At 38.7% G+C, this 11562-nt stretch overlaps 1 protein-coding gene across 3 annotated transcripts; it reads left to right on the top strand.

Annotated features, from left to right (window-relative positions):
- Positions 1–28: 28 nt before the first annotated feature.
- On the top strand, positions 29–10769 carry MMACHC (metabolism of cobalamin associated C). 3 transcript variants are annotated; one of them, XM_067467909.1, is made up of 4 exons: positions 29–289; positions 8111–8305; positions 8891–9043; positions 9428–10769. In XM_067467909.1, the coding sequence occupies exons 1-4, from the start codon at positions 209–211 to the stop codon at positions 9713–9715; spliced, it is 717 nt and encodes a 238-aa protein (XP_067324010.1). In that variant the 5' UTR covers positions 29–208; the 3' UTR covers positions 9716–10769. The 3 variants fall into 3 exon arrangements, with proteins under 3 accessions (XP_067324010.1, XP_067324009.1, XP_067324011.1); XM_067467908.1 differs by having other exon boundaries at positions 9425–10769; XM_067467910.1 differs by having other exon boundaries at positions 207–289; positions 8115–8305; positions 9425–10769.
- Positions 10770–11562: the final 793 nt, after the last annotated feature.

The following is an 11562-nucleotide window of genomic DNA, read 5'->3' as shown; positions in this document are numbered from 1 at the left end:
GGGGGAGGGGGAGAGTTTTGGTTGGGATGATTTATGCGTAGGCACGTCGACGGCGGTTCCCAATAGGGAGCACGCGCCTTGCGGACTTCAACTCCCAGAAGCCTCGGGCGCCTCGAGCAATTGCGAGGAATTCTGGGAGCTGGAGTCCGAAGCCCTTAAAGGACGAGCCGGCGCCTGCTGAGAAGGACGGGCCGTGGCTGTTGACAGCATGGAGACTCTCGTGGGGCCCCTGGAGGAGAGGATCCGGGGCCCCCTGGACCGCCTGGGGCTGGAAAGCCACCCTTTCAAGGTACTGCTTAGACCAGGCACGGGCAAACTTCGGCTCTCCCTCCAGAACTTCAACTCCCACCATTCCTAACAGCCTGAGGCCCTTTCCTTTTCCCCCTCCGCCGCTTAAGCACTTACACTTTTATGGCATTTGACATGTTGCTACTTAAGTGAACCTTTTGTCGTGTGTGTGTGTGGGGGGGGATTTTTAAATTGGTACATGGCCTTTATTATAATAATAATAGTAATAATAATAATAATCTATATATATATATAAATGCGCTGTGTATAATGAGTACCTTAAAAACAAAAGAACCAATGAACGAAATCACACCGAATTTGGCAACAAAACGTCTCACTACACAAGGAGTGACCATCACTCAAAAAATTATGATTTTGTCATTTGGGAGTTGTAGTTGCTGCTGGGATTTATAGTTCACCTAAAATCAAAGAGCATTCTGAACTCCACCAACGATGGAATTGAACCAAACTTGGCACACAGAACTCCCTTGACAAACAGAAAATACTGGAAGTGTTTGGTGGGCATTGACCTTGAGTTTGGGAGTTGTAGTTCACCTACATCCAGAGAGCACTGTGGACTTAAACAGTGATGGATCTGGACCAAACTTGGCACAAGCACTCAATACACCCAAATACGAACACAGATGGAGTTTGGGGGGAATAGACCTTGACATTTGAGATTTGTTGTCACTGGGATTCACAGTTCACCTACAATCAAAGAGCATTCTGAACCCCACGAATGACAGAATCGGGGCAAACTACCCACAGAGAACCCCCATGACCAACAGAAAATACTTAAAGCCATCCAATCCAACTCTCTTCATCAGGGTAAGAAAACGTAATCAAAGTCCTCCTGACAAAGAGCCATCCAGCCATAGGTATAGTTATATATGATTAACACACACACAGATATAGTATCATAGATTTGAAAGGGACCCTTAAAGAAGGACAATGATATGTGGCATGTTCCAGGGTGGGCAAACCAGACAATCTACATCAACACTGAATAGAAAAAGCAAGAAATACTGTTTACCCACAAGCATCAAAACATTGCATATATTAGAAACCAACACTTTCTCATTACTTTATTTTCCAGATCAACAGACTAGGCCACAGCAATGCATGGCAGGGGGCAGCTAGTAATAATAATAATAAAACTTTATTTATACCCCGCTACCATCTCCCCAAGGGACTCGGTGCGGCTTACATGAGGCCAAGCCCACAGTACACCAATAAACAAAAGCAATAACAAAAACAATCAATACAATACAATTAGTATTATTATTTATCGTGTCATCTGCAACCAGAACATTGTATTACATTTCTAACGGTTTAACAATTAGTATAAATCATATAAACAAAAAATAAACAATAAACAGTAACACACAAGCATTTAAAAACCAATGGCCGGGCCAAATGTAATAGTTTAAAATTTAAAAAATAATGCTGGGCATGATGAGGGAACGCAGTCGGGCCTAAATCAGTGTTGATTCTCAGATTGTCCCACATTCACACATTAAGGCAGTGGCTCTTTCTAATGCCACGACCCCTTAATACAGTTCCTCGTATTGTGGGGACCCCCAACCATACAATTATTTTTGTTCTCCTTCATAACTATAATTTTGCTACTTTTATTAATCATAATGTAAATATCTGATATGCAGGATGTATTTTCATTCATTGGACCAAATACCCGACACACCCAATTTTAATACTGATTGGGTTGAGGGGGGGGGGGGGATTGATTTTGTCACTTGGGAGTTGTAGGAAATATAGAATGCTTGGAATGTGGCCAATAATAGCTGGGTGTAGTGATGAATATCCGGCTCTGTTCCCTTGGAAGTTAAAGATTGATATAGCGCTGATAATTTACTACTGTGTCCCACCTGTGACTGAAATATTAACCAAAGTAAAAGGAGGAATCATAGTTCCTCTCTAGGGTCCACTAAGCCATTGTCTTTTTCTTGCATGCTTTAACCAATACTCATGTAAACAGTTATAGCTAGAACGTCTTGTGGGAGACTTTTGATGAATTAGCACTTTTAAGGCAGGGTGGGATTGAGATACAGTTAGGTCTTGTCATTTTCCAAGACCTAACTGGAGCTGGAGGCTATGAAGACATTCTCCATTTTAATTTGAAAATTAAAGTACCGTAGTAAGGCCTTGTGGCTTTTGCAAGGAAATGAAATACATAAAATCACCACAACATTTTGCTAACTACAGCTGTATCTGCTAAAAGTTGGAAGTGCTCAAATTGTTGAATCTTGAGCACGTAATACAATAGATTGAAAAGCAAAACATCTTATTTTGCCCTTCCTGTCTTGAGTGAGAATTGCCTAACTGCAATAGATCTTAATTTTCTCAGTTGGAATCTAGTCTAGATGTGGATACTGAGGTTCCTTGGTTTGGTTCTGCTGGAATGCTGGAACGTGGGCAAAAAGCCCTTCACCCCTCACATTAGCTGAAGGATCTTGTGTGTGAAACAGTAGGTCCTAAATCTTTGTGTGTACCAGGTAGACCCTTGTCCCTTCCCACTCACAATCCAAACCTAATGCCAACTTAAGTGAGTTAGAAAGAAGCAAAGAAACAGCTTCAGTAAAGTAGAAACTTTAATACAACAGCCACAGAGCCAGAATGGGATGTGAAATCAGGACACTTGAATAGGATTGCCAGCTTTCGTGTCTCAGCCGTGCTGCTTTGCCTTTAAAGGCAGCCCAGAGTGACATGTACTCATTTACCCAACAGCTCCATTCCCATGCTAGACCTGGCTTCACTTCTTATGTAATTTTCTGTCAAAAATGCAGGGATCTTGATGGAACAAGAAGCCTGACAATCCTATGGAAAAATGATTGGACTTGAAACAGCTCGGTGCTTCAGGACAAGCCATTGTATTGGGAATGAGAAATGTCCTTGCATTTGCACCTGTTGGAGAGACAGGGAGAATAGCGAGTAACACACAGGAGTCACAACATATGATCCCTAGGTCTGGATCCATTACAGCAAATGCCTTGGAAGAGGTAGAGAGAGTACTTCTATTTTAGTACTCCCCTAGTACTCTTGCCTGGTTTCCCTTTTCATTTGGGGGGAAAGGGTATAATCACTGAAATACTTAACTTTCTCCTTTGTGGAATGTTAATGGAATGGATTATGAAGCAGTTGTTGGTTCTGTTTTTATGGCTACCTGTGATCCTGCAAGAGAAAGCAGTCCCAAGTGTTTGGCTAGCAGAAGACATAGAGTGCCTGACACTTCAGAACAGGGCTAACGCATAGTGTATACTGTATGGGTGCTACTTGCTATTAGAGGTCTCCTGTATGGATGCTATGTACTATTGTGGGAAGAAGGGTTTGGCTAATTCAATTTATCATATATGTCATATTATTTATCAGGCATGATCAAGTAGGACCCTCCAGAGTTTGCTGAACTATAATCCTCAGCAACAGTAGCCAGATATAATCCTAAACATTTTCAACAGTCAAAAGGTTTCAGACTCGTACAATACACATTTTTTATGAATTGTAGAAGGGACAGTGAAAGAGACATGGAAAATGCTTGTAAATTTAAAAAACTTTGAGTTATTAAATTCTTCCCTTCCCTTGCTTACATGTGTTCTTTGTATTCACACCTCCATTTGAAGGATGCTGTCAGTTCGATATGTGCTAAGCGTCATCTGTGGGGATTCTGGGAGAAAAAAGATTAGCAGCCCGCTTGTTTTGTATTTGAGACATTCTTCCTTCTTGTGTTGCTTGTCCTTCCTCTGTAGTTCTCAATCCCATCTTTGAAGTTATACCTTGTTTGCTCTAAGCGTACACAACAGGAGATCAGAGAGGCATTACCCTCGTTTCCCTTTCATCTGTGGATGGCTCTCTGGTAGGGCTTTATAGAATGAAATATGCTGAGATTGGGTGCAAAGACAGAATCCAGTTCTCTGTTGTTTTTTTACATCAGCAGAGTGGTGAGAAGACTTTGATTCAGCAAGGCTGGGCTAAGAGGCAAAGAGAAGATGGCACTCCATGCATTCTTCATAGAAAAACAAGCTTGATGAGCAATTCCTTCATAATTATCAAGGCAGCTATGTATTGTATCACACGCAAGGGTTGCAGGATAGTTTAGATATGGAGAATAGTATGTATGGTACACACAGCTCTGTCCCATAAGAGTGGGAAATGGTCATAGCACCATCGGTTGACATAATTGACTCAATAAGTAAGGCACTTGCTGCACTGTGCCCAAAGGGAGGACCAACTCTATTTTGGCTCTGCATAGAACTCAATGAAAGTTATTTTAAAAATTCCCCTCATTCCTTTTCTTGACACAATTTGGTATCTGTACACTGACACAGAAGCTGGAAATCACCTATCCAGTCTGAGACCTCTACTCCCCTGTCACATTCTTCTTTCTGTATTTTTACTCCTTCATTGACATAATATTATACCAGACTTTTACTTTTTCTGCAGAATCCTTGGTAGTGTCAATTCTCGAGATACACTGTCATTGGGCATATGCACCAAATACTCAGTGGTTTAACCTTATGCAATTTAAACAGAGTCTTGTGCCCCTTGTAGCACACAGGTCAAATTCAAGTTAATTTAAAGAAATAAAGCAAAAGCAAAACCTACTGGCAGAAACATGGTAGCATCCTCATTACAAAGCATTTGAAAAGAATTGAGATCTCTGCACAACTACCTTTATGACACTATGGTGATTATTGATGAAAGGAGTTCCAAAAAAGACACCTAAAATAACTTTTGAATGTTACAGATTTTAATTATGTCATATTTATTTATTTCACATATTTGTACCCCATCCTTCTCACCCTGGGGGCGGGGGCGGATGCGGACGGACAGGACAACTCAGGACGGCTTTACAACAGGCATTCATTCAAATGTCAACTATAGTCATAAATAGAATACATTTAAAACAATTAATTAAAAACATTACATTAATAAAACATTTGTTTAAAATCACGCAAGCTTAAAATCAGAGTTCGGGTCAGTCCATTATCATTCATAACACTTGAGTCTTATTCTCGATTGCTGCCTCTACTGTTCAAACGCTTGGTTCCATAACCAGATTTTTAGTTTCTAAAGGACAGGAGGGAGGGGGCCAATCTGATGTCATTGGGAAGAGAGTTCCATAGGCGAACTTGTTGTGTGCCATTTTGAGTTCTGAATTGTTGAAAAGGTGGAGTAGACATTATCATAATAATATCATCCAAATATAAGTTGGGCATATTTGGAGATAGGATATTGAGAGGATTCTTGAAACTCATAAGCAGGAAGCTCATACATTCACCTCTGGCAATATCATATTTTGTAACTGATTCCACAAAACATTAACAAATTCATAAATAGTTATGAAATAAAAATACAAAATGGTCAAATGAGAATGTCCAGAGAGCAATCACAAATATATAAAACTAAGCATGACTCAAGGAACAGAGTTTCATTCCAACTTACCAAGATAAGAGGACATTTCATTCACAGTACCATATTAGTCATTCGGTGAGGAGAGAGAAATCTATAGGTTTTATATTTGCATGCTCCTCGCATTATGCTTTATCTCTTTAACTAATTGAATAATTAGTCAACACTATTAATATGAATAATAGTCAACACTATTGAAATGAAGGACTTCTGGCACAAGAAAAACCTAGAAAATGCCTAGAGAGGTTATATCTTATTGAAAGTGGATAAACAAAACTGTCTATCAGTCCTGCAGATACAGGAGTTATACTGTATTTGTGTAAAAATGTATTAAAACATGGATTTGTCTTGAATTATTGGTGTCCTGGAATAACAAAGAATGTCTGACACTCTCTTGAAAAAATTAAATCATAGCATTTCACAGATAGATTATGATCTTATCATTACTGTTATTCTTCTGTTGAAAAGCAGCTTGCGAGGAAAGTCGCCAAGGGATTTACTGGACTTTGATTTAGCAAGCCATTTTTTAAAATTCTGATTTGACATCCAGTCATTGACTTCTGTAGGTGTATAAGGAAAGTGACCAGCACTTGGAAAAGAATAAATGAAAATGTTTGTCCAAAGCTGTGACAAATATAGCTACTTGCTTATGTGAATAATAATAATAATAATAATAATAATACTTTTGAGAAGCGCTGTTTACTTTGTGGGAGGCGTCTGGCTCTTTAGTTCTAATTAACTTGTAATGCTAGCTTGTGTATGTAGCCCAACTTACCCTTGAATTGACTTTATACTTTGAGCAAATGAAAACTTGTTCATGTATAATAAGAGCATACGTGCAGGAGTTTTTGTCAACAGAGGGCAAAGTAAAGCCAATCAGTTTCCACTACTGAGAGGGGATACATTCATATTAACTATTTTTCAGCCATACACAGGAGTTTTCATTTTGCTTGAATGATTTTCTGGCAAAATAACCTTTAAACTTTGGAGTATGCTAATACTGCAAACCTAAATACATTTCTTAGGAAGAAAACTCAGTGGAATGTAGGGTCAAATGAGATGCAAAAGAAGTGGACTTATTTTTTAAATACAGAAAAGTCCCAGTTATTTTGTCAAAGTGGTGTGCGTCTGATTTGTAATTGCAAAAAAAAGAGTGTGTGGACAAAGAGTGCAGAATCATTCCTCCTTCTGCAGTTTCTCTCTCCCTGTAGATGTTTTTTTTTTCTATCAGCTGAGTTTCAATACCAGAGTTCACCTTGACTCTGTGAGTCGTGCCCATAGCAGAGGGCTATAGAGAAGAAAATGGGAGAGGTGGCATGAGCTGTGTGCTTCTCCAACACACACTGTGGATATTCAGATCAAATCCCACCTCCTTCCTCTATCTTTCTGCATGATTGCAGTGTTTATATATGGAAATGTACAAAACTGCCACCGCTGTATCTAGTTGACCTCCTAGTTATAAGTATGCATAAAAACAGCATTCACATTAACTCTTACCTGTCTCCATGTAGCAGTTCCAGAACTCTGTTTGTGATCTCCTGCTCATGACCTCTGCTGCTTCTTCTGCCTTCCAGTTCCTGATCTTTGAGCACAACTCACATGGCTAAACTGAAAGTCCATTGCCTTTGCATGCTACTGTTCACAACTTTTATGACATCATAAGGAGCAGACATGGTGTGTCATTACCATGTATCAGAAGTTGGACGGTGAACTCTAAATTAATTGACTCCAGCTCGTAAAAGCTTACTTTTTTTTCTCCTGGCAATAGAAATGAAAATTAGCATAATAATGTTATTTTAAAAAATGTTTGAAAAGGATTAAAGATCTTGGCTTCTTTTAAAGCTGGTTTCCCAAGTTGGGTAAAATGGAAAACTTTGAAGACGTCTGCATTTCATTTAAAACATGCCAGGAAGAATGGAAAAGATAGGAACAAGGTGTTTGAACAAAAGGCATGCTCATATCTCAGCTTATTAAACTGAGATTGAGTTGTGTGAACACAACTAATGGCTTGCAGAATTCCCTTTCTCACTTATTTATAATTATCATATTTGGGATCAGTTACTAGATAAGCAATACACACACACACACCCTTTGCTTCTTTGTCTTACACTTATTCAGGTAAGACCCAGAGAAAACTGAATATTTTGAAAACAATATAAAAATGATACATCTCTTGGTAACACATGGTTTTTGTCCACTGATCTGGGTTTCTGGGATAGAATCAGCATACTATCATGTCAACCAAGGATAACTGGGAGTTATTCCCTGTAAAACATTATACAATTATTTTCTCTGTGTGGACCCATTGTCTGCATTGCTCCAACAGCAACCGTATCGAGTCCAAAAATTCAGGCCACATCTTCTAATGATAATGTATTTGCTTGCTTTTTTCTGGTAGGTAGGATGGTACAATGCAGTCCTTCCTCCAGCTTTTCATTTGCCTTACTCAGAGAACACACTGGCATTTGTGGTAGTTAGTGTTCCTGCGATGTTTGAAAAAGCCTTCAAACCATTCTTGAAGAAGCACCTGCTGAAAAAGATTCATGACCCAGTAGATCAATGTATTTCTCATCACCTCTTACTGCTTCGAGAGGTAAGTCATTTTAAGACATTGTTTACTTCTGTAGTTAAAATGTAAAGAGCAACTCTGCTGGACACCATGGTAAAACTCTTGACTAGTCCAGCCTTCTGTTTCCAACTGTAGATATTTAGATCAGGATTTCCTTTCATAGTGGAAGAGGGAAAGGATTTGTTAGGATGTTATAATGTATATGTTTTGCTAGTTATTGTAATTTTTGTTTTTGCTGTCACCTGTATATACAATAAAATTAGAAATTTTAACACACAAAAAAGGATTTCCTTTAATACTGGAGGCAGCAAATTACTATGGGGATGTGTCATCCAACACTATGATTCTATGAAATAGATTTTAAAAAAATGAATAAATACACATCCATAAAATAAAGCCAGAAAATTTGTAATCAGCCTAACATTTGTTGAAACATCAGTCTGAAGTCAGATCGTATAATCAATTAGAAGAGATCTGCATAGCAAACCTCTGGAATGCAGGAACACATAATCATGTGTAGTTGCATTGTGATTGTTGACAGCGCATCCTATCCTGGGCTAATTTTTATGGGAGACAATGAGAATCTCTTGTACATTTTCTTACTTTCAGAGCCTTGCTGACTACCAAGTGGACATCATGTATGACTATGAAATGCTGCCCAATCGGAAGCCAAAATTCTTAGCCCAAACAGCGGCACATATATCTGGTGCTGCTTACTATTACCAGAGGAAAGATGTGCAACAGGATCCTTGGGGAGAGAAGGTGAGATTCTATCTATGACATGAGAAATAGCATTGATTCCAAAAGCTGGCAAAAAGTTGTAAGAGGGCAAAGTGTATGTAAACCATAAAATGATGATGCTTTCTCTTCATTTGAAACTTTTAAGGTTTTTTTTTTTTTTTTTTTGCCTTCTGTGTGTAAGGGCAAAAATTCATGAACCCAAGGGCTGAAGTGTGCTGTAAACAGAGCCAACCTAGCCTAAATCTTCTTACTAAATGGCATGTTACGTTAAAATTGAGCTTGCTAAACATCTTGGTCATATTTATCTCCTGTAACATCTTGCCTTTTTAGTACAGAATGACCTCATGCCTTTAGGTTCAATTTGCCTTTCTTTATATTCAATTTGTTTTTCTTTCTCTTCAGAAGATCTTTGGTGTGTGCATCCACCCCCGTTATGGAGGTTGGTTTGCTATCCGGGCTCTTCTGGTTTTCCCAGATGTGGAGGTGCCCTTCTTGCTCCAGAATGATCCTATTGATTGTGTGAGAACAGAGAAAGAAAGAATAGAACTCTTGGAGAAATTCAATTTCCACTGGCAGGACTGGAGCTACCGGGATGTTATTGAAGTGAAGGAAAAGTATTCAGAAGAACAGAAAACCTATTTTGCAACTCCTCCTGCTGAACGGTTGAAACTGCTAAATCTGAGCAGAGGTTAGCAAAGAAACGGAGTAGCTGTCTTCCCTGCGAAATAGGGACACATAGCTTAAACTGCCATGCACATTACTATGGAGACAGAGTTTGTTACTTTACGTGGTGGTTTAAATAGAAATCTGGACTATTATCTAATAAGGAGTAAACCCTTCTTAAAGACATTTTCAAAAAAAAACAAAACAAAACCCTGGATTGTGCTGCACCATTAATAAGTCTGAACACTTATCTGTTCAAGAATAGAAATATTGTCACAGTTGTTTTTATCATTATTATTATTTATGTCCAAATGTAATTTCCAAAATATATTTGGGGACTTTGTTCCTTAAATTATATCATTGATTAGTCATTTGAGGATTTTTTTTCATTTGTAACATTTGATACTGGTCTAAATTATTTTCTTTTTGATATAAGCTCAGGAGAGACTTTTTTTGTGTATTGCACCTTTGTCTGTCCAGTTAAAGAAGTGCTTTGGAGGATGTTGTTAAATTATTTTCACAGTCAGTGTTATTCCAGGTTCTACACTTTCCATTAATTCTCAATCTACATGGTAAGGCTTTGAAATTCTTTCATTTTGTTTCTATGGTCTTTGTTTCCACTTTTGTTGCAAGCACTAGTGACACTACCTGACTACTGTGATTTAATCTAGCCAATGAATCTATAAACACAGTAGACATGAAGGAAGAAAAGTGATCTATCTCTTTCGGTTGTGATTCCTGTCTGGCACAAAACACTTTGTAAAAGGAAGGTATCACTAGGAATAATGCAAGAAGTGCAAACTCGTACATTTGTGCCAAGAGCTAAATCCTCTAGTGCTGCCATATATGTTAATTTAGTGCTAGGTATTTTTAGGCATTATTAACACATACCTGCCTTACTGCTAACACATATTATGAAGGGAGAGATTACGGTAACAGTGACAATAGAAGCAGTCAGCACTTAATTTTTCATTCTAATGTCCAGGTTCTGTTCAGATATTAGGAAAACAATCAAATCCATTTTTGTAAGCTTACAATTTAAATACAAAAAGGAAAGCCAATAAAAACAAGGCAATCAAGACTATTTTTAAAGCATAAATGTTTTGTCAGTGGGCAACATGGCTTCTGAGGAAATCTGTTCTGCATGAGAAACAGCCAAACAACAATGGCAACAACATCTCAACTAATGCTTGTTGTGTCATCTCTCAAGGACCAGTGATGCTACACCTTTCCCCATTGAATCTTAAGGTAAATTTTCAAACATAACCAGCTCATGTTCCCCATCATCACTCCACCCAAGTTTTTTAGTGTTGCCTCATTCTTTTATACAACGTTTGCTTAAGTAACAAACTGTATGTCCATTGGCTGGACACATTTGAGTGTATTTACGTTTAGAGCAGACCTGCACAATTGGTGGCCCTCCAGGTGTTTTGAACCTCATTTCCCAGAATTCCTGTCCATTGGACAAGCTGAGTAAGGCTTCTGGGAGTTGGAGGCCCAAACACCAGGAAGGCCACCAGTTGTGCAGGCTTAATTTAGAGTGTGGGTATTAAGTTTTGAAATACCCTCGCTTCATTCTTAGGTCTCTGTCCATTTTCATGCAATTGATTGAGGTTTGGGAGCTGGATTGCTGAAGCCTCACCCAGGCATTTGTTTGAGGAATTTCTGTAGCTCATCATTCAAAATGTTGATATCCACTTTCAAGCAACGCCATTGATGGAATTGGCTTCATTGTATATTTTAGTGGCAGAACCTGGGAGGTTAATACAATTGTTTCAGTCTTCTGCAGTTCTACGTGAAGCACATATTGGAAGCTCCAGCTATTTGTGACAGGTGACAATTAGCATGCCTCAGTGATCCTGACAGCATTTTGAGAT

The sequence above is a fragment of the Anolis sagrei genome, chromosome 4, assembly GCF_037176765.1.
Source record: "Anolis sagrei isolate rAnoSag1 chromosome 4, rAnoSag1.mat, whole genome shotgun sequence".
Lineage (NCBI taxonomy): Eukaryota > Metazoa > Chordata > Lepidosauria > Squamata > Dactyloidae > Anolis > Anolis sagrei.
This window is presented reverse-complemented; position numbering and strand designations above follow the sequence as displayed.

Bases quoted from the DNA above. Each gene is read 5' to 3' on its own strand.
- MMACHC (XM_067467908.1), top strand. From the start codon at position 209: ATGGAGACTCTCGTGGGGCCCCTGGAGGAGAGGATCCGGGGCCCCCTG. The intron at 8,306-8,890 runs GTAAGTCATTTT...TCTTACTTTCAG, and splicing joins ACCTCTTACTGCTTCGAGAG to AGCCTTGCTGACTACCAAGT. The intron at 9,044-9,424 runs GTGAGATTCTAT...CTTTCTCTTCAG, and splicing joins AGGATCCTTGGGGAGAGAAG to AAGATCTTTGGTGTGTGCAT.